The following is a 22452-nucleotide window of genomic DNA, read 5'->3' as shown; positions in this document are numbered from 1 at the left end:
AAGACTAAGCTACAAACTCTGCCACGTCACTGTTTACTCTTTTCCCATCTCATTTATGAATATTTCTTCCATGTTAAAATGAATTACGTATTTGAGGGCCAGATCCTGCACAAATTTGTGTGCTGTATAAGCCAGTGCATAGTGGATTTGCAAGCCACATACAAGAGAACAGGCTTCTACAAAGGCATAGCCTATATCACAATGCACTCCAGCTTATCCCCTACATATCATGCCGTTGTTTCCCAGCACATAAAAAGATACAGTGTGTGCACTGTGACTAGATTAACATATCAGTAATTCACATCCTTGTCAATAAGGTAAGAGGTGTAACAACCATCATCAATCAAAAGCAGTTAATACAACTGCTGTATTAGGGACAGGAGAATGAGGAGCCAGGGCAGACAGGTCAGAGTAGACCAGTGGACCCAGAGCAATGTGCCACTACGAGCAATAAGCCTACCTAACTGAAAGACAGTTATTGTTCTGTTAGTAAGAGGTATCTTATGTCTGTGAAAGGCAATGCAAGATGCTTTGTATCACCAGCCCAATGATACATACAGTATGAGGGCACCAAACAGAAGCAGCCTCACCACACAGTCCCAGAAGGTCATAGGGATAAACAGACATGGAAAGTGGTGATCCTCACAGTCCCACAGGGGTAGGTAAAAGAGTAGTGGAAGAGAATGGTAGTTGCCAAACCCCCTCCCGGCCCTCCAACGAACGTAAATTCACGTTGTTGGTAATGATCTTTAAAGGCTTTAATAATCCTGGACTGGGATATTAGAGAGACCGTTTCACTCCATACCTGCCCTGTGGCAATTAGGATTAGCTGGGAAGAACTTGCTGTTTGTTTGTGAGGCTGAAGTAACCAAGACCAATGGCAGGACTCTCTGAGAGAGTTAGTCTGCCTTTTTTATTACCGACTAAATAAAAGGAAGGTTCTGAATATGTCTGAAAGCAACACACCATTCATTCTCATTCTGTAAGTTGATATAGTAGATATTTTTGCAGTATATTTGATTTTTCTGGGTCTACAGTTGAACAAAATGTTTGTCTTCTTTAATTATAAGAAAGTTTTTAGCTCAGGATCTGAGGGCTACATTCTGTCTACCCATAGTGTTTAATCTGATGGGGGTTTTGTTCTATTAATATGAACTGACATTTATTTTCCTTAATATTTCTGAAGACTTCATAAAAGCAAGTTACTCTCAGGCATGAACCACGTCTTTGCCTGTGTCTGTACAATGTCTAGCTCAAGAGTCCAAGCCAAATGGGGCCTTTTAGTGTTACTGCAACAAATATATAAAAATAATGCAAAATAACTGTAGCACACTACCTGAATTGTCCAGCCCCAAGTGTGTCACCTGTGAAAAGACTGTTTCTGGCATCTCTGAGGTTCTCTCGGAGTTTCTTATCTAGTTTCTAAAAAGCAAAGCATCTTTTTACACATCGGTGAGGTTAGCGATTCTCTCAACCAGTTTGTACAATGGACAAAGTTTAAGACAGATGAGCTTTTGCTGATGTCAAGACAACAATTTTCCAAATTTTAGTTTTTCTAATAGTCATGCTACTGCTTAAGTCACACTAACTTACTTTGGACACAGTTTCTCTTACTTGCCATATTGCTATCTTGACAGTTCTGGGCAAATTCCTGATTTTCCAGACAATCCAAGTCCATCTTTAGTGGAGTGTCTGTCTCTCTCTCTCTAAGCACATATTAGTTAGATTAAAAAAAAAAAATTAAGAGAATCATGCAAGTTTCAAAGTCAGGCACTTGAAAGATAGACAATGCTGGATTTATGGTTACTCATGTGAACTGAGTTCTGCCTCCTTTGTGTCCAGCTTGTGCACTGAATGAGGCAAGGGTCCAGTGGAAAAAATGTGATTATGTAATTAAAGCCTGTATCATAATGCATATGCACAAGGGGAAGAATTAAGGCTGTACTGACAACTGTAAATATGGCATTTCCCAGCTTTCAAATGCCAGGTGTTCCCACTACAGTCTGCTACATTGTTATTGTTTTGCATTCTGCCAAAAGTTTTCCTAAGGACTGGAAGCGAGAGAAGGGAAATGATGATTTTAAAAAGAAAAGGAGGACTTGTGGCACCTTAGAGACTAACAAATTTATTTGAGCATAAGCTTTCGTGAGCTACAGCTCTCTTCATCGGATACATTCAGTGGAAAAACTAGTTCAGTTACCATTAAATTTTATATTCTATGAAAAAAATCACATCTCTAATCTGATGTCATTAAAGAGGTAAAAAATTGTAACTGTAGTCTTGTAAAACATTTCAGATGTGCTATTGACTAAGTAACTAAAAACAACAGTGTTTTGTTTTGTTGTCTTTCCAGCAGTCTCTAAACTGGAGTCAGAAATTCTACAACACTCCCTTTGTTGTTTTGGGAGTTATTTGGATCTCTCCCTTTTCCCATCCCTCCCCCCCATTTGTTTTTGTTTCATTTTTTTAAAAAGGAGGAGACAGACATAAGCAGTCAAGTAACCTAGGTTCCCATTCATAGACCTGAGGGGAAGACTGCTGCAGTGAGGCGTTAGATATCTGGGGCCAGCTCCAGGAGGAAGCTTGCAGAGGTGGCTTCAGCTGTCAAGGAGGTAATGAGGGAAAAGGTCTGGCCAAAGGAAAGGAGAGACTAAAAGATCCATTCATCTTCTTTATATGTACAGGATATGGGAAACCCAAAGAATTCAGCATAGGCCACTGCAGCTGCTTCATCACTCACGGTTGTCAAACTAAGGAAGAGTGAATCCTATAAGTCTGACAGCATACCATAACAATTCTCACTATGCCAGCATTTGCTGCATTGGCACATTTGGTGAGTCATATTTTAAGGTTGAAGCTGCTATTATTTCCATTCACATGGGAAAGATTCCTATTGCCCTGTCTTAGCAGGATTTTGAAAGGCTGTTTTAGTCATTTATTCTCCATAGACTTTTCATAGCCAAATGCAGATAAAATATTTTTTCTACATAATTTTAACATTATTTATAATAATGTGTCTAATTAGGTCATATAAGCCATATTTAGATAAGGATAATTGTAGCTGAAATTAAAATTATATCAGCTTAAAGGGACAAATCTTTCCCATTACTAAGCAATATTGCAGTAAGTAAAGGAGACTTTCTCTAAACATTTATTAACAAAGCAATTATCTACTGTACTCATTCTCCAATTACCTTTGCTTACTATTAGCACATTCCCAATTTACATACACCAAAATACTTCGTTCTACGATCATTGCACAAATTCTGATGGGATCCAGAGATCCAAACAAGCACATAAAAACTACAACCATTAACTAAAAAGTACGACTACAATTATTTACACAAGCATTTTACACAATGCTAACTACCATCTGACAGAGCAGGCAGGGACACGTTCCTAGGGTGCTATGTCTAGTGGAAAAGGAGAAGATGAGGGACATTTTGCGCTGGAGAGACATGTGCACCTCCACCCATTGGAGTCTGCTTTCTAAAGATTCTGTGTCTGTGTGACTAGTCACACAACTTCTACAATGAGGCTCTGTGGAAGCAATGTCAGGAAGGAGAACCGTGGCCATTTTCTTTCAGTTTTCCTCTCTGATGTTAAATGTTCAGGGTTGTAAAAAATAAAAATAAAATGCTATTAGGACATTTATTTGAAACAATCATATATTTAGTCTTACCACTGCCACCATTTCTGCTGCAGTTCCTCTTGAGCATCTGATTATAGGAATAGCTCCTATTAAAAGATACATTGACCTCTATTTACATTATAATTTCCAGGTCATAAATAATTATACTGCCAAGTTGTGATTTTTATTTTTTAAAGTAAATGATTTGGGGTGCCAAATTTTCAAAACACGCTTCTAAACTGTATATAAAGTATGGCTCTAGTAGTCACTAACCATGAGATCACAAAAAATGGTTTATATCAATACATTTAAACAAAGTATTATAAAAACATAGTAAGAATGATAAATACTTAAAATCATGTTATAAATATATATTAGCAGTACATTGAGAGTTACAGGAATTGCCAGCTAAAATAGTCAAAAAAACCCTGTTCTCTTACCTATCCCACATGCAAATATTAAAAGTTGGGGTGCCAAGCTATTAAAAATATTAATCACACGATTAATCGCACTGTTAAAGAATAATAGAATACCATTTATTTAAATGTTTTTGGGTGTTTTATACATTTTCAAATATATTGATTTCAATTACCACACAGAATACAAAGTGTACAGTGTTCACTTTATATTATTTTTTATTACAAATATTTGCACAGTAAAAAACAAAAGAAATGGTATTTTTCAATTAACCTAATACAAATAATGTAGTGCAATCTCTTTAACATAAAAGTTGAACTTTCAAATGTAGAATTATGTACAAAAATATAACTGCACTCAAAAATAAAACATTGTAAAACTTTAGAGCCTACAAGTCCACTCAGTCCTAGGTCTTGTTCAGCCAATCACTCAGACAAATGAGTTTGTTTACATTTGCAGGAGATAATGCTGCTTGCTTCTTGTTTACAATGTCACCTGAAAGTGACAACAGGTGTTTGCATGGCACTGTTGTAGCCGGCGCCACAAGATATTTACGTGCCAGATCCATTAAAGATTCATACGTCCCTGCATGCTTCAACCACCCTTGCAGAGGACATGCGTCCATGCTATGATGGGTTCTGCTCGATAGCGATCCAAAGCAGTGCAGACTGATGCATATTCATTTTCAACATATGAGTCAGATGCCACCAACAGAAGGTTGATTTTCTTTTTTGGTGGTTCAGTTCTGTAGTTTCCACATCGGAGTGTTGCTCTTTTAAGACTTCTGAAAACATGCTCCATACCTCATCCCTCTCAGATTCTTAAATCTTGGGTCGAGTGCTGTAGCTATCTTTAGAAATCTCACATTGGTACCTTCTTTGAGTTTTGTCAAATCTGCAGTGAAAGTGTTCTTAAAACGAACAACATATGCTGGGTCATCGTCCAAGATTGCTATAACATGAAATATATTGCAGAATGTGGGTAAAACAGAGCAGAAGACATACAATTCTCTCCCAAGGAGTTCAGTCACAAATTTAATTAACATATTATTTTTTTTAACAAGTGTCATCAGCATAGACGCATGCCCTCTGGAATGGTGGCCAAAGCATAAAGGGGCATACAAATGTTTAGCGTATCTGGCACTTAAATACCTTGCAATGATGGCTACAAAACTGCCATGTGAACAACTGTTCTCACTTCCAGGTGACATTGTAAATAAGAAGCGTAAATAAGAATTATGTCCTGTAAATGTAAACAGACATATTTGTCTTCGCGACTGGCTGAACAAGAACTAGGACTGAGTGGACTTGTAGGTGCTGAAGTTTTACATTGCACTCAAAAAACAAAACAGTTACATAAAAAAAAAATCTACATTTGTAAGTTGCACTTTCATGATAAATAGATTGCACTACATTACTTGTATGAGGTGAATTGAAAAATACTATTTCTTTGCTTATCATTTTTACAGTGCAAATATTTGTAATAAAAATAATAATAATAATAATAAAATAATAATAAAAATAATAATAATATGAAGTGAGAACTATACACTTTGTATTCTGTGTTGTAATTGAAATCAACATATTTGAAAATGAAGAAAAACATCCAAAAATATAATAAACTTCAATTGGTATTAACAGTGCAATTAAAAGTGCGATTAATCGCAATTTTTTTACTCAGGATTACTTTTTTTTGAGTTATCGCATGAGTTAACTGCAATTAATCAACAGCCCTAATTCAAAGTTAAGAAATTTTAAAATATAATTTACATTATTTATGCTGTTTATTTACTTTTTCATTTCTCGCTGATTAGACAATCAAATAGATTAATCAAGTTTGCTTTTGCTTGGTTGTTTTTGCTTTTGATGCTCAGGGTCTCTTCCATTATGACAATACTGCTAGATCTGGGTTGCAAATCATTGCAGGGGAATATTTATTTATTAAAATAAATTTTTCATTGGAATTTCAGGCTTCACCTGTCATATACTGAATTTTTAAATACATGTAATTTGAAACGCTGAAGATTCAAGGGGCTCTGTAAGATACATTTTACTTCTTGCCACAGAAACTAAGGCATTCAACAGGTTCTAAGGATCCTTCTAATTCTCTGAGTGCCCTGGGGACTGCTAAACTCTCCTCCTCAAGAAGTTACAATTTTAGGCACTGAAAAGGGAAGTAAATCTGAGAGCTGTCAATTAGCACTTCAGTGCTTATAATTTTAAGCATGTTAAATTTTACTCACTTAGTTGCTATTAAAATGGACATGTACACTTTTCAATAATTTCTCTGACAGTTATCCAACCATTAATGAAAAACATTGATAATATCTTGTATGCTATCTAACAAAAACTTGTTTATCAGCAAAAACCCTGACAATCTCTCAAAATCTCAGAATAAGAGACATTTTATTTTGTTGGTTGTCATCAAGATTGGTTGTTTGTCATGGCAAAAAATGACAGCAATTTTATTGTAAGAAAAGGAGAAGTAATGGAACAACATATCCTTTATTTTACAATATGAATTATTTAATATTTTCATAAAATTAAAAACACTCCATGACCAAGCTAGTTATGGTGTTACTGACCATGAACTTTTATGAAAAATATTAAGGGTGGGAATTTCAAAATTATTCAGCATTCACTCAGCTCTGTTCCTAATTAAGCAGTTTTCAGCATGAAGCACTGAAGCAGGAGCATTTTTACCACTGACTTAAACAGCAGCAGACTTATGCCAACAATAAGCACTTTTGAAAAGCCCACCTTAAAAGTCATGGTTTGTGTTACAGATGTCATGACTGTGACAAACAGAGAGGTTTAGAAACAGTTTTAAAAATCTACAGTAGACTATGAAATCCTCTTCTATCACCTTTACAATCACAAACTCTGTGTAGGACATGACTGAAATAATAAGGTAAAGGTTGTTGTGAACTATGAGTTTGAGTTAAAAGAATATCCAGTTTTCAGTGAAAAATATTAAACTAACACCTTGCACTTCCTATAGCACCTTTCATCCAAGGATCTCAAGACAAAATTTTTCAGACACTAAGACTCCACTCTTATAATGGGAATTACTGCCTATTCAACAGTGTTTTCAGAGCAAAACCCAGGCCTAGTGACTGGCCAAAACTTACATATCAAACAGAATCCAGGGGTCTTGCATTGACCCTACTTCCTCTCACAGGCTGCATATGTGGAAGTTTAGAGACTTACAATATGTAATTAAAAATGCAGATCTCTTAGAAGGAACAGCGCATTGAGAAATATACCGGAACTTGTAAACTTACCAAGTGTAACAAAAAAGCAGAAGAGACTATCAACCACAGTGTCCATAATGGCCTCCATTTCAGTGTCCATTATATCTGGTCTGTTAATGGCTAAAACATTGTAAAATAAAGAAAAAAAAGTGGAGTTACAGTCTAAAACTAATATAAAACACAGTGAGGAAATCTCCTACAGCAGCCAAGCAGTGACTCTCAGTCATCAACACTGAAGAAGTGACCAAAGTAAGAAAGCTGTGATGAAGGCCCCACTTAATGCTTCCACTCCTGTTCCCAATTAATTTTTTAAAGTCACGAATAATGGAAAAACATGAAGAAGAAATTAGTTTTACTGATTAGAGCAAAACCAACACTGTGCAATCTTCTTCCACATATCTTACAATACATGTCAACCCTGACCTTACCCTATTACTACCGCAGCTATGGGTGGAGATGGAGAATCAAGACAATGCGTGTGGTGATTTTGGACTAACATCCACTTGGAAACCAGCTTCCTGAGGTGGAACGCACTGTGCTATCTAGAGAATAAAAATTCTGTATCTGTACAGATATTACAATATGTTATTTTATATATTAAGAAAGTTCCAAACTCAATGATCTGTAACATATATAATAATTACTCCATTAATGGTTTAAAAAATATTTTGCTATCAATGACAACCTGCATGCAAATCTTCTGATCCAGGAATAATTCCAAAGTATTTTATAATATAGATAGGGAGATACACAGAGTTTGTGTGTGTAAAACCTTCCCTATAGCTGCTCTACTATAGCGTAATACATTTTATCTTTAACTAATATTTCTGATTCTAATAAAACAGTATTAGACAAGCTTGGCTATCAACTTCTGTTTATTTAGAACATTGTGGTAACAATCATCATTTTACACAACAAACCTAAGTTGGTTACGTATACACTTTTTTTTTCTTTTTGGTGGGGCAGGAAAAGATTGTGAAGTTAGTTTACTCTAGGTTCATCATATCTTAATTGAAATCTACGGAATATTACAGCATTTGAATTTTGAAAAATGAATTTGTTTAGAAAGGAAGCAAAAAATTGGGTGGACCCATTCTAACAAGTTGATAGGGGAAAGTATTTAATGACTGGTTATTGCTTAGAAGACTGGTAATTGCTGTCATAATTAGAAAACTATCCTCTCTCTGATCTCCCAGCCTCCTTAGTAGATCGCTGGTAAAATAAAAAAGGCAGGGATCAAACATCTGCACCTCAGATTTTTAGGTGCTTCTGTTCAAGAAGTTATGTTCTCCATGGCTAATACTTGAATAAATATGCAGCATGCACCCATGTACAAAACTAATGAAGAGTGACTCTAAAAACTGACAGGTTTCAGAGTAGCAGCCATGTTAGTCTGTATCCGCAAAAAGAAAAGGAGTACTTGTGCACCTTAGAGACTAACCAATTTATTTGAGCATAAGCTTTCGAGAGCTACAGCTCACTTCATTGGATGCATTCAGTGGAAAATACAGTGAAACTCATCACTTCATCGGATGCATGCTTATGCTCAAATAAATTTGTTAGTCTCTAAGGTGCCATAAGTACTCCTTTTCTTTCTAAAGACTGACTTGTTAGCCAATTTCTATTCTGGTTCCAACTCACTACATTCTGGAATAAGAATGTCTATACAAGGAGTTATTCAAGAATACCTGTTCCTGAATAACTCCATGTGTAAATAAGCCCTGTGAGTGTGTACAAACCTATAGTAGTAGGTTTTTCTATTTGGAGCACTAATTTCAATTTTTTTTTTTTTAGAACTGTACAATATTCTTAAAAATGTTTACGTTTAAGACAGTACTCTTCCGCCACTAAAAAAACATATACAGTAACTCCTCACTTAAAGTTGTTCCAGTTAATGTTGTTTCATTGCTGATCAATTAGAGAACATGCTCGTTTAAAGTTGTGCAATGCTCCCTTATAAGGTTGTTTGGCAGCCGCCTGCTTTGTCTACTGCTTGCAGGAAGAGCAGCCCATTGGAGCTACCTGGTGGGGGTTTGGAACCAGGGTGGACGGGCAGCCCTCCTACCAGCTCCCTCTCCCCTAAGTTCCCTGTATCGCAGCCGCCCAGCAGGCTATCAATGGCTGGGCAGCTCAGCTGTCCCTCCCCTCACTGCCGTGTGCTGCTCCTGCCCTCTGCCTTGGAGCTGCTCCCGGGAGCCTCCTGCTTGCTGTGTGGGGTGAGGGGAGGGTAAAGAGGGGTGCTAATGTCAGGGTGTTCCCTCCCCCCCCCACGCCTTTACCCCATTTCCACAGAGTGGGGTTGGGTGGGGTGTCGACGGACACAGGACAGGGCTCAGGATGGAGGGAGCTTGCTGATCTACTTTAAAAGGCAATGTACTTAGAGTGGCGTCAACATACTTAAAGAGGCAATACGGGTCTCTCTCTCTCTCACACGGTGTGTGTCTCTGTCTCTCCTCCCCCCATTCGTGCTGCCTTGTAGAATGTGAAGCTACATTAACAACATGTTAACCTTTGAGGGCTCAGCCAAGTGCTAGTTCATCATTTAGCAGTAAGGCATTCCCTGGGAAATGTTCCACCTTCTGACTCCACCACCTCAACCAAGCTTCACAATCATCATTACTGTGTACAGTATTAAATTGTTTGTTCAGAACTTATACTGTGTATGTGTGTGTGTAAATATATAAAATATAGTCTTTTGTTTGGTGAAAAAAATTTCCTTGGACCCGAACCCCCACTATTTACATTAATTCTTATAGGGAAATTGAATTCACTTAACATTGTTTCACTTAAAGTAGCATTTTTCAGGAACACAACTGCAACATTAAGCGAGGAGTTACTGTATTTTCACTCAAGATCAGAATAACCAAGTGGTCAAGGCATTGGATTTTAAGATCCTATTAACATGTATCTGCATGGTTTTGAACCTCATTTCTAGTAAATTCTTGTGAAGTCAGATTAACTCATCACAGAGACCTCTTCTGGCCTTAAAACAGAAAAAGATTTTAGATTTATATATCTGCTAAATTGGAAATCCTCAATTACAGAACAGAACTCATTTAAGATCATTATTAGATATTGTTTTGACTTCAGAGTAAGCTTACATTTTAGATATTCAATGGTAACAAATGTTATACAAATAAAATTTTACCTACCACGATATGAGATGAGCTCCTTATTTTGATTACACAATACAAACATATCATCTTCCAAAGTAATAAAATTGAGATACTGATCAAAGACCTACAAATTAAGGGACAAAAAAAGAATTAGTTTAGTTCCACCAATGGCTGTTAGCCAAGATGGCCAGGGATGCAACCCTATGCTTGGGATGACCCTAAATCTTTGACAAGCAAGGGGAAGACAGAGGAGGATCACTCCAACTACCCTGTTCTGTACACTCCTCTGAAGCTCTGGTACTGGCGACTATCGGAGACTGGATACTGGGCTAGATGGACCATTGGTCTGACCCAGAATGGCAGTTCTTATGACTAAGACTGCGATTTAGCCACGGAGGTCATGGAATCTGTGACTTCCAAAAAGCGCCAGCAGGGTCCCCTGTCACCTGCGGAGGCAGGGAGCTGTGGGGTAGCCCTACTGCCCCAGGTGGCTGGAGGGACCCTCCACTGCTCCCACCCTCCCTGGGAGGGATCTCAGAGCTCCTGGCCACTGATGGTGGCAGGGGGAACCCCCACAGCTCAGAGCCCTCAGCAGAGGGGGACCCTGGAGCTCTGAGATGCTACGGGTGATGGGGGCCCCTAGAGCTCCCAGCCATGCACAGCTGCCCAGGCTCCCCATTTTGTCACGGATAGTTTTAGTAAAAGTCAGGGACAGGTCACGGGCTTCCATGAATTTTTCATTACTGCCCGTGACCTGTCCGTGACTTTAACTAAAAATATCTGTGACAAAATCTTAGCCTGAAGGATGACAATCATTACAATATGCTAAGAATAAAGTGTGAAGCTGTCTTGTCTTAAACATATATTCATGACTTGTTAAGCTTTAATCTGAAACTGAACAATACCAGATATCCATCTATAGTAACTACAGCATAATTTATAAGGTCTGACATTCAAATAAAGAAACTGAATAAGATACAACTACAGCTGAAATATCTTAGAGAGTGCTGCTCAGAACTATTAAGAAGAAACAAATATTAAATGTTTCCAGGGCACTAATCTACTAATAAAAGCTAGAATATAAAAATTAGACTTTGCCTTTTGTTGAGATGTTTAGCACTCAATCTGGCTGCGTTGAAAGATGTTCATCTTCACAAAACGATGAAATAATTTCAACACTATCATGAGTGTGCTGTATAACACCTTTTGTTTATTCATATGTTCAGAAAAATAATAATGGAAAATACAAATATCTGGGTAATGCGTAAAAGGGAAGAAACAGATGTCTGAGCACTGAAGCCAATGTAGATATACCAAATTACACAAACTGAGGATGTGACCATGAGAGTTTAATAGTAGTTCTTGTTTGAGCTGAATTAAAAATTTGGTAACCGCTCCTCTCTCCCCAATTGTAAACTATAAAAATGAGGAGAGAAAGTGAATAATGTGATCTGAAATATGAAGAGATTTCTTCAGAAATATACATCTTTGATATGTCTGCTGCATGTCAATCTTTACTCTAAGTTTCCTCGTTTTTTAATAATTTAGCGGATAATTTTAAATATAATTTGTGCATGGATTGTCTGTCCATTCCAGTTGTACATTCTCAATTTCCAACAAAGATTGCAATCACAAATTATTTATGTCAGTTTGGGAGCAGAAAAATGAAGCTAAAAGGATATATGGAATTAGGTCAGCCCAAATGAAATGAACATTTATATTTAATTAATATTTTAATACTAAATGCTTTGTGAAACATTAAAAAAATGCAGAGTTTTTAAAAGTGAAGGTCCTTTAATATCATAGCCTGCACAATTTCTTACCTTTGCTACTTGTGTTACTGCACTAGCCCCTAAAGCAGCATTTGCAATATCTTCCAGTTTACTTCTTGAAATGGCAGAAATAAAATTTAAATAATATGATTCATAAAGCTGATTTCGAAGATCCTGAAAGCAAAAATTAATAGCTTTTACTCTCAATAGGTACTACAGAGCAACTAGCTAAAAATGAAGATACTTCTTAAAAATTCAATAATCTTTATTACCTAGTGTTCTAGTTATCATTGAAATGAAATTATTCTGTTGTGCTCAGCTGACTGTTGATACATAAAAACACTATATTGTATATTACTGGAGGTTGCTAGATGTAGGGATAGTTATGAAATTAAAGAAGTTATCTTAAGTTTCGTTAAGAAAATAATGTATTTGCGGGTATGTCAGAAAAGGCCCTAATCATCAAATAAAGGAAGCTGGTGAGAATAAGAAGTTATAAGACCAGAATGTAACGTGCAAAGAATGCATGGTTCAAAAAATAATTAATAAAATAAAAGGCTGCAGTAACAAAACAAAGAAATACGGTCTGAAAAGAAGCAAGCACAAACTTTCCCATTGTTCTGCAGGTAAGCAAGGAAAGGGAGGAGGAAGGACTGGGTTTTTGCTCAAGCTAGCAAGTTAGCTGAAGCATACAAAGGGCCATGAATCTGAAGGTTCTTTATCAGAACCATTCCAACCATGCTGAGACAAACAGGATGAAAGGACTATTCTCTGGTCTGGTCTATCTGTGAGTATAATTGATCATATGCTTACAGATGTGTGTTACTGTATTGGGTATAGTACATTGCTTATTATTTACGGTTTTTTAGGCACATTTAAAGCAATCGCACAACTATCATCTGGCCTTTGGACTTAATAAAGGAATTTATGGGGCAATGTCTGGTGGTGCCCTGTCTTATTAATATTCATAAATAATAATTCCAACACTGGACACATAACATACCTAACACAAAACATCAAAAGCAAGGAAATGAAACTTAAGCTATTTAACAGTGCATACGTCTCTACTTTTCCACCCAAATACAGACTACACCATGGAGCATAACCAGCAAGGATGCCTATGTTCAAATCACCCTCTTCCCACAACTACATAGCCCCTCCTGGCTATTGCTCTCTCTTAAAGTTCTGGGAAACATCAGCTTCACAAATTACAGTCTGGATACAGAAGTAGTTTTATAACAGAATTTCTTTTTGTGGCAAATATAGATTAATACATTCAGTATGTTAAAATTTGATAAAAGATGCACTCAATCTCATATGAATTAGTTATGGACTCCTATTTCAAACATTAAGTGTGCAAAGTAGTTACCTGGCACATTCTGTCAATATTTTCTTCTGTTGGCATTACAAAGTATACTGCTGGAACATCTGGAATAGGATCTCGATCAGAATGCAAAAGCCTAAGGGAAAATCAAAACTAAGTTACCTTTCCAATTACTGTTGTTTCTCTTATTATTCATTTAACACCATGAACATCAGAAAATAAAATGTTTAGTTTTATAAGGATGATCCAATTTTGTAGAATTCCTCTTTATGTCTTATGAAGCTTGATTTCAGCAATATCACCACACACACAATGGTCAATTATTTCAAAAATTAAAAAAAAATTACTTGCTAGATGAACACTAACCCTAAATTAACAGTTGAGAGCTCCAGGATAGCAGGCAGACATAGCTAAGTTCTGTCTCTGTTATGAAGAGTAAGAAGGAACAGAGAGGTGGTTGGGTCTATTCAGCCCTTTATGGGGGCCAGAAGGAAATGCAAGGGCACATAGGATGCACATACATCCTCAACATTCACTTGACAAAAAAATCCTCTCTGACGAACATGCAAACTCACAGTTGGATCAACGTGGATAAATACTTGAAGAAGAATACTGGGTTATTTTATTTTTATTTATTCATTTGAGAGGGAGTCCCTCATCTTCCACTGCGTAGGAAATGCTTCTGACTAGTTTGATAACTTTACCCATCCTTTAGCCACAGTATTCCTACTGGATTTGGGCAGTGGTAAGAACAGAATCTTCAGTTAAATTTTTAAAAGCGCCTTTGGACTCTTTGTACTGATTCAATAGACTTTGTATGTGATTTTTTAAGAATATAAACAACTGGAGTCTTTGATACATGGTTTGAAGAATAAGTAAACAGATATAACTAACAAATGTACACACAAAGTACTCACAGATGCAAGGTGATGCCCATGTCTCTCAGCTCTTTCACTGACAGCAAAGGAGAGATGATATCTTGGCCAAATCTGTCATAAATGAGAACCTATAAAACACAGAATGAAAATGTTAAAATATTTATTAATATGAAAATTTTATTAAATTTTGTAAGTTCTTTCATTCCTATCATTACTGTTTACTAAGAGAAAATAAAGCAGGAAAAAAAAACAAATGAGCAACAAAAAAGAAAGATGGGGAAATCTTGCCAGAATCAGTGCTTTTTGTCAGTCAAACAAGAAGCTCTGCATCCAGAAAAGTAATTATTGTGAAGTGCACAAGTATCACACAAGGCCAACTCCTCTGACCTGAAAAAGAGAAAACTGATGGTACAGGACTGAGTGGAAGAAGAGAAGGAAAATATCATTTGGGGGGAATTAAAATCATTCCAGAATGCCATATTGAAAAAATAGTAATGAAGGAATCTTTGGCTCTGCTTGCCCTAGATTTACTACTTTAAAAATTCAGTTTCTTCCTTTGAGTTCCCTTCTCTTTCCCATTTCTACCTATTTCATTCTGAATTTTTGCCAGTGCTTACCCCCATGTTACAAATGAGTCTTTGCCACTGGACTCCAATAGGTCCTAAGTTTCTTCCACTAGTTTCTTCTCAGGTTCTCACTTAAAATATATAATAAGTTTTCCTAGAACTTCAGTTTGGCATTGCTTCCTTAAGATGCTGTACTTTTAAACATGTATCTTTTCCATCAACCAGAATGTGCAATACATAGGATAAAAACCCTTACAAAGTAAAAGAATTTAAGTTCAAGAACAGAACAAACACTATTGACAACACAAAGGAGAAAAGACTAGGCCAGTGGCTCTGAAACTTTTTTACTGGTGACCCCTTTCACACAGCAAGCCTCTAAGTTCGACCCCCCCTTACAAATTAAAAACACTTTTTATATATTTAATACCACTATAAATGCTGGAGGCAAAGCAGGGTTTGGGGTGAAGGTTGAGCGCTTATGACCCCCCATGTAATAACCTTGTGACCCCCTTGGGGGTCCTAAGCCCCAGTTTGAGAACCTCTGGGCTAGGCATAATTACGCAGTCTCCTATGGGTGTTCAGTATTTCCTGTGCACAATGGCTAAATGCATCACATCATAATTAAGTTGTAGGTATGTCATTGGAAACTTGGCCTGAAAAAGGTGAATTTTTCATGACAAATTTTCAGAAGATAATTGGTGAAAGTAATCAAACTGTACGCAACCAAGCATCTAGATTAAAACTAAAACTTTTAAAAGGGAAACTTATACACCTTCAATGATTTGTTACTACCTCATACCCAATTCTGTTCTTTTGCTCCAATACTATAGTTTGTTTTCTAATGTAAAGAAATTAAACTATTTTAATAATTAAAAAAGCATCAGCCCAATGGAAAGATAAAGTGCCTATAAAATGTCAATTTTCTCAAAACATGACAAATTGTCAGAAATTGCGGGTTACTACTATAATATACCAGAAACACTTGGTCTGATTCTACCTTACGGTTGCCAGATTTTTACCTCCAATTGGTTAAAAACTGATAATCTAAACTTTTGGACATGCTGTAAGGTTGCCTTTTAGAGTAAGTCAAGTAGTTTCTCTTACCTTCCATACAGGTTCTCCTGTGCTGTTTTTAATAGGAGGAACATTAAAATTCAGCATACGCTTCAAGGCCACTGAAAAATAGTGAGATCAAAACATCCAATTACTATTATGTTAGTTTTACTTTTTTCCTTGATAACCGTTGAGACCAAATATGTTTCCAAGGACAAAAGATGCTTTTGTGAGTTAGTTCAGTATTGGTTTTTTCCAAAGGTCCAAAGCAAGAAGACAATTTTAAATTCCTTTTTTCCATAGACTTACAGACTTTAAGGTCATAAAGGACCATCACGATCATCTAGTATGACCTCCTGTACATTACAGGCCACAGAACCTCACCCACCCACTTCTGGCTGAGTTACTGAAGTCCTCAAATCATGATTTAAAAACTTCCACTTACAGAGAATCCACCATTTACACTAATTTAAACCTGGAAGTGACCCATACCCCTATGCTGCAGAGGAAGGCAAAAACAAAAACAAAAACAAACAAAAAAACCCCCAAGGGTATCTGCCAATCTGAGCTGGGGGAAAATTCCTTCCAAATCCCAGATACAGCAATCAGTTAGACCCTGAGCGCACGAGCAAGACCTACCAGAAAGACACCTGGGAAAGAATTCTCTGTAGTACCTCAGAGACCTCCCCATCAAGTGTCCCATCACCAGCCATATAATCTTTGAGTTAAGTCAAGAACAATAGATCTCAACATGAATTTATGAAGTTCAACTAACTATTGCTGACAGAAAGGAAAAAGTCTTTAAACCTGAAGACAGAATCTCTTCTTCCTATCACTGGAACAAATTGTAGCCAAATGAGAATTTTGTTAATAAGAACAGGTGCCAGAAGAGGTCACACAACTCAGCTCAGCTCAGCTCTGTCCATTAGATCTATGACTTCCCCAATCTCTTAGCAAGTTTGAATCTTTTAACAAGGAAAGTTACCTTTCTAGCATTTTCTATAGCAGAAAGAACACAAAACATAATGGCCAAAAAGTTTCTTAAGACAATCAAGGCAGACTATAGTAACTCATAAACAGATGGTGGGCACCGACATATTGAAAAGTGCACATTCTAGCGTGTGCACCTTTAAAGAAAAAGTAGTAATGGTTAAGTTATGGGAGGTAAACTCAGAACTAATAAAAAGGAAATATTTCACAAAGCATGCAGTCTGGAATTCACTCTACAGGTGGTGAGCAAGTTAAATACTGTGAATGGATTTTAGAAGATGGAAGATTAGATAGTCATAAATTACTAAAGTTTAGAATTAAAATACATTTATGTATTGAAAAATGCTTAATTTTTGACTCAAGCAACAAATCACATTTTAATATGTGATATGTCATTCCAACAAGTGTATGCTAAAATAAATCTGAAAATACGAAAAGAATGCTGAAAATTATGTGGGCAGAGGCACTCTTTTTACCTTTTCTGGTGGAGCCATACAAACATGCGGACAGAAAAATAAAAAAAAATAAATATTACTACCTCAGCAGCCCCAGAGCTTCCTGCAGCCACAGGTTGCTGGATATGGGTCTGATCTCCCCACGAGAGTGGCCATGCAGGGGAAGAATAAGTCTGTCCCTCCCCACCCTGGCTAGGACTATCAGCCAGGAGCCCCGGGCTAGGCTCCCAGCAGCACAGGAGAAATAAGACCCACCTCCAGGAACCTCCTGTGGCTGCAGGAAGTTCCGAGGATGCTGCCTTCAGATCCCAGCTCTGAAAGCAGCGCAGAAGTGAGAGTGGTAATCCCATGAGCCCCCCTACAACAGCTTTGCAACATCCCCCCCCGTCCCACAACCTGCACACAACACCAAGAAATGGGTCAGAACCTGCACACAACACCAAGAAATTTCAGATGTAAACATCTGCAAACATGAAATTGACTAATTTTCAAATCCTATGGCCACGAAATTGACCAGAATGGACCCTGAATTTAATAGGGCCCTATTAATAAGTTACAGATAACTGCTCTGAGGAGTCTACAATCTAAATTAAGACTGACCACATTGTGAAATATCAAACAGTAGGCAGCAATACTGGGAGATGAAGATTACATCAGTCAAAATTCATAAAGTGTACTCAGTACTCTGATGTATCTTTTTTAGTTGATCTGGACTTTTAAAATAAGTTAGAGGATTCATGGATTGTGCCCAGAACAGAAGAAAAAGTGGAGTTTAGTGATAGCGACTGAAATAAATGAGTAATGAGGATAAATGTGGAAGGAGGAGGAGGTGGTTGTACAGAAGAAAGGATCAAGGATAACTAGATAAAGGGCAGCATCGAAGGATGGAATTGCTTGTAGTTTAAGGAAATTAAAGGAATATCAAACTGCACTATTATTGCAAAGACTAAGTACTGGTTGAAGAGATAAAATAGGAGAAGATGAGATTAAGGCACAGAAAGGGAATAACAAGGACTGAAGGAGATACTGTAGCTTACACAGGAACTCAAGAAGTAGGTTGAGATGGTTAACACAGAAAACAAGGAAGATGATTTTAGAACAGAGGTAGGCAAACTACGGCCCGCGGGACCCTCCTGCCCAGCCCCTGAGCTCCTGGCCCAGGAGGCTAGCCCCCAGCCCCTCCCCCACTGTTCCTCCTCCCCCGCAGCCTCAGTGTGCCATGCTGCCGGTGTAGTGTATTAAACTGCTCCACGTAGGAATGTGCTACTGATAGCAATTACAGAGAGCAATTTACTACACTACACCGGCGCAATGCTCTGGGCAGCCAGGCAACACTCTGGGCGGTGTGGCTGTAGCATTGCCAGCCACTGGTGCTCTGTGCTGCATGGTAAGGGGGCGGGGGGGGGTTGGATAGCGGGCAGGGGTCCTGGGGGGGCTGAATGGGGACAGGGGTCCCGGGGGGGACAGTCAGGAAGGAGGGGGGGTTGGATGGGGCAGTAGAGCGCAGTCAGGGGTAAGGGTTCCAGGGGCAGTCAGGGGACAGGGAGCGGGGAGGGGGGAGTGGATTGTGGCAGGGGTCCTGAGGAACAGGGGGGGTTGGATGGGGCAGGAGTCCTGGGGGGGTCACCAGGAGGTGAGAAGCAAGTGGGGGCAGATAGGGGGTGAGGGCACAGCCTGCCACAGCCTCCCCTAACCGGCCCTCCATACAATTTCCGAAACCCGATGTGGCCCTCAGGTTAAAAAGTTTGCCCGCCCCTGTTTTAGAAACAATGTGTTGAATAAACTTGCAGGGCACAACGTGAGTCCAAGACGCCTGAAAAGCAATTATTGCAATAGTCAAGATAAGAGATGACCAGAAGATGAACCAAGGTTTTGGTGAAACCACAAGCAAGGAAAAGAAATAAACAGGATTATGATGCAATATGCTTCCCATTCTAACAGTATGCTCCAACAGATGGCTCAAGGCTCCACAAAGCTGGATTACTCATTCAAGTTTCCCTCATTTATATATATGGCTAAATGACAACGGATGATTGAAACTTCAGTATTATTACTGCTGCTCAGTTTTGAAAAGTTACAGAATGAAAATTGACTAAAAAGTCTTGTTGACGAATTAAGACCAGAAAAAAGGAAAATGCACAAGGGTAAAGTGTAGAAGAGGCACATCTCAGAGACATTAATGTCTAAGGCTACGTTTTCACTACCCGCCGGATCAGCCGGTAGTGATCTATCCCTGAATCGACGCCTGTACTCCACCTCAGCAGGAGGAATAAGCGGAGCCGACAGGGAGTTGCTGCGGTTGACTCGCTGCCGTGAGGACGGCCAGGTAAATCGAACTAAGATACTTCGACTTTGCGCAGCTGAAGTTGCGTATCTTAGTTCGAACCCCTCCCCTAGTGTAGCCCAGGCCTAAGAAAAGGTTGATTAATTAGCCCTATTATCAATAGTAGTCCCCTCTAATGTTCACCCTAGTTTTAAGAGTCAAATCCATCCTAGTTTCTACCTCCTTGACTCTCATGCCTCCTATGTCTTTTGTTTAATCCTAACAGCAAAGTCACGTAAGAAAGATGTGTTCTTCTGTCTTCAAATCATATTTTATGTCTGCTCCGGTTAGGGGGACTAGATGTCCTGATTTTATAGGGACAGTCCCGATTTTTGAGTCTTTTTCTTATATAAGCTCCTATTACCACCCCCCCCACACACACTCCCTGTCCCAATTTTTCACATTTGCTGTCTGGTCACCCTAGCTCCGGTCACATATAATCACAACAAACAGAAATTGTTTCCAGAGACAGCAAACGTAACCTACTAATCACCTTCTTTCCCATAATTTGTGTCATCTCACTAGGGTGACCAGATGTCCCTATTTTATAGGGACAGTCTTGATATTTGGGGCCGTGTCTTATATGGGCGCCTATTACCCCGACCCAGATTTTTCACACTTGCTGTCTGGTCACCTGACATTGATCATGTAGGCAGCGATTGATCCAGTAGGGATCGATTTATCGGGTCTAGTACAGATGCGATAAATTGACCCCTGAGCGCTCTCCGATCGACTCCTGTACTCCAGCTCCGCAAGAGGCGCAGGCGGAGTTGATAGGGCAGCACTCGACTCACTGTGGGTGAAGACACCACGGTAAGGATATGTCTACACTACCCGCCAGATCGGTAGTGATTGATCTATCGGGGATCGATTTATCGTGTCTAGTGTATATGCAATAAATTTATCCCCGATAGATCGCTCTGCTGTCGACTCCTATACTCCACCGCCGAGAGAGGCAGAGTCGACATGGGAGTGGAGGCAGTCAACCCCGCGCCGTGAGGACATGAAGTAAGTCAACCTAAGATATGTCGATTCAGCTACGCTATTCACATAGTTGAAGTTGCATAACTTAGATCAATCCCCCCACCAGTGTAGACCAGGGCTTAGTCTGCAACAGCAAGACCAAAGCCCAGCGATTTTGGTGCCCGTGGCTCTATGCAGTTATGATTTTATTTATATTTCAGAAAAGTCTCTGCAATATGCAATATAGTCTTCTTCTGTCACATTAACAGTCCAGGAAAGCTCATTCTCAACCATTTCCATCCGCCCTACTCGCTGGGAACTAACAGTACCACCGAGCTGGCAGAGTTGGGGCCACTCTTGGGACAGCGGATCTGGGAGAGGCCGAGCTCCGTGGTGCGCTGGGGTAACGGGAACTGAGCAGGCGGCGGACAGCAGAGGGGCGGTAGCGGGGACCCCTGGGCGAGGTCAGGCGAGAGACTCCCCCCCCGCCCCCGAAGCCAGCGTTACACAGCTGGCAGGGCAGCGGCCCCCGGGGGGCGCCAGGCTTCACAGCCCCACCTAAAAACAACACACGCACCCGGGGGCGGGCCCCGCGCTGCCACCCCTTTGCCCGCGGGAGGGGTGTGTGAATCCCCCGCTCCCCCAGCCACGGCCACTGCCGGCCGCTCCACGCCTCCTTACAGCCACGGCTACCGGCCGGGCGGGGTCCACACGTCCCCTGCTCGCGCCGCCAGACGGGAAAGGCCACGGCCCTAGGCCGAGCCCTCGGGTGCCCGGCAGGGGCTAGAAGGGAAAGCGCCTCACCCGTCTGCTTCTCCCGAATACCGGCCGCCATCTTCACGGCCAGCCCCGCCCACCTCCGCGTACGCACCAGGCAAGCGACGTGGCGCGCCGGCGCACTCGGAAGCGGGTCGGGAGGGGGCGGAGCCTCAGTGACCTCCGCCTGGCCCCGCCCTCACCGGCTGGCCACGCCCCCGAGCTCTGGTCAGGGTGGCGGGGTGGAGATGGGGAGCGGAGCCGGGGGAGGCGCCTGAGGGGGCCGACCCACAGCCCGCGTGCGGGGGACTTGTTTGTTTCACCTCCCAGACGCGGAGAGCTGCCCGCTCTCAGGCGTCCTGGCTCCGAGCCCGGACCCGCGTATTCTAATGAAAAGAAATCGCGCCTGCTGCCCTCAGCGTAGAGCGGAGAGCCTCGCATGCCAGCCTGCACCTCTTGAGTAAAGGCGGATAGTGTAAGAACCGGTGTGAAATGAAGTCATGAATAGAAATTACCAGTTCCAGGGTGCAGTACTCCATCCTGGTTAGGGGGGAGCAGTAAATTTAGGGACAATAGCATGTATACGGAAACATAGCCTAGGATCGGGTAGGAAGAGGATAACATACACCATGGACAAAAGGAAAGCGGTTAGGGGAACACATCTTAAGTACCACCTCTTCCTATCTTTGATTCTGCAACCAGAATGCTCATAGACTCATAGAATATCAGGGTTGGAGGGGACCTCTGGAGGTCATCCAGTCCAACCCCCTGCTCAAAGCAGGACCAATCCCCAACTAAATCATCCCAGCCAGGACTTTATCATGCCTGACCTTAAAAATATCTAACAAAGGAGATTCCACCACCACCCTAGGTAACGCATTCCAGTGCCTTACCACTCTCCTACTGAAAAAGTTTTTTCTACTATCCAACCTAAACCTCCCCCACTGCAACTTGA

General features: G+C 40.0%; 1 protein-coding gene across 3 annotated transcripts in view; it reads right to left on the bottom strand.

Annotated features, from left to right (window-relative positions):
• The window catches only part of SCFD1 (sec1 family domain containing 1), a 124495-nt gene extending 102851 nt beyond the window's left edge, over positions 1–21644 (bottom strand). For all 3 annotated transcript variants that reach the window (XM_073348922.1, XM_073348924.1, XM_073348923.2), the window contains exons 1-9: positions 21546–21644; positions 16062–16132; positions 14431–14519; positions 13559–13649; positions 12241–12363; positions 10454–10541; positions 7332–7421; positions 3683–3738; positions 1337–1422 (exon numbers count right to left, since the gene is read on the bottom strand). In XM_073348922.1, coding sequence (XP_073205023.1) covers positions 1337–1422; positions 3683–3738; positions 7332–7421; positions 10454–10541; positions 12241–12363; positions 13559–13649; positions 14431–14519; positions 16062–16132; positions 21546–21576 — 725 coding nt within the window. In that variant the 5' untranslated portion in view covers positions 21577–21644. The remainder of the gene's footprint in view (positions 1–1336; positions 1423–3682; positions 3739–7331; positions 7422–10453; positions 10542–12240; positions 12364–13558; positions 13650–14430; positions 14520–16061; positions 16133–21545) is intronic.
• Positions 21645–22452: the final 808 nt, after the last annotated feature.

This window comes from Lepidochelys kempii, chromosome 6 (assembly GCF_965140285.1).
Source record: "Lepidochelys kempii isolate rLepKem1 chromosome 6, rLepKem1.hap1, whole genome shotgun sequence".
Classification (NCBI taxonomy): domain Eukaryota; kingdom Metazoa; phylum Chordata; order Testudines; family Cheloniidae; genus Lepidochelys; species Lepidochelys kempii.
This window is presented reverse-complemented; position numbering and strand designations above follow the sequence as displayed.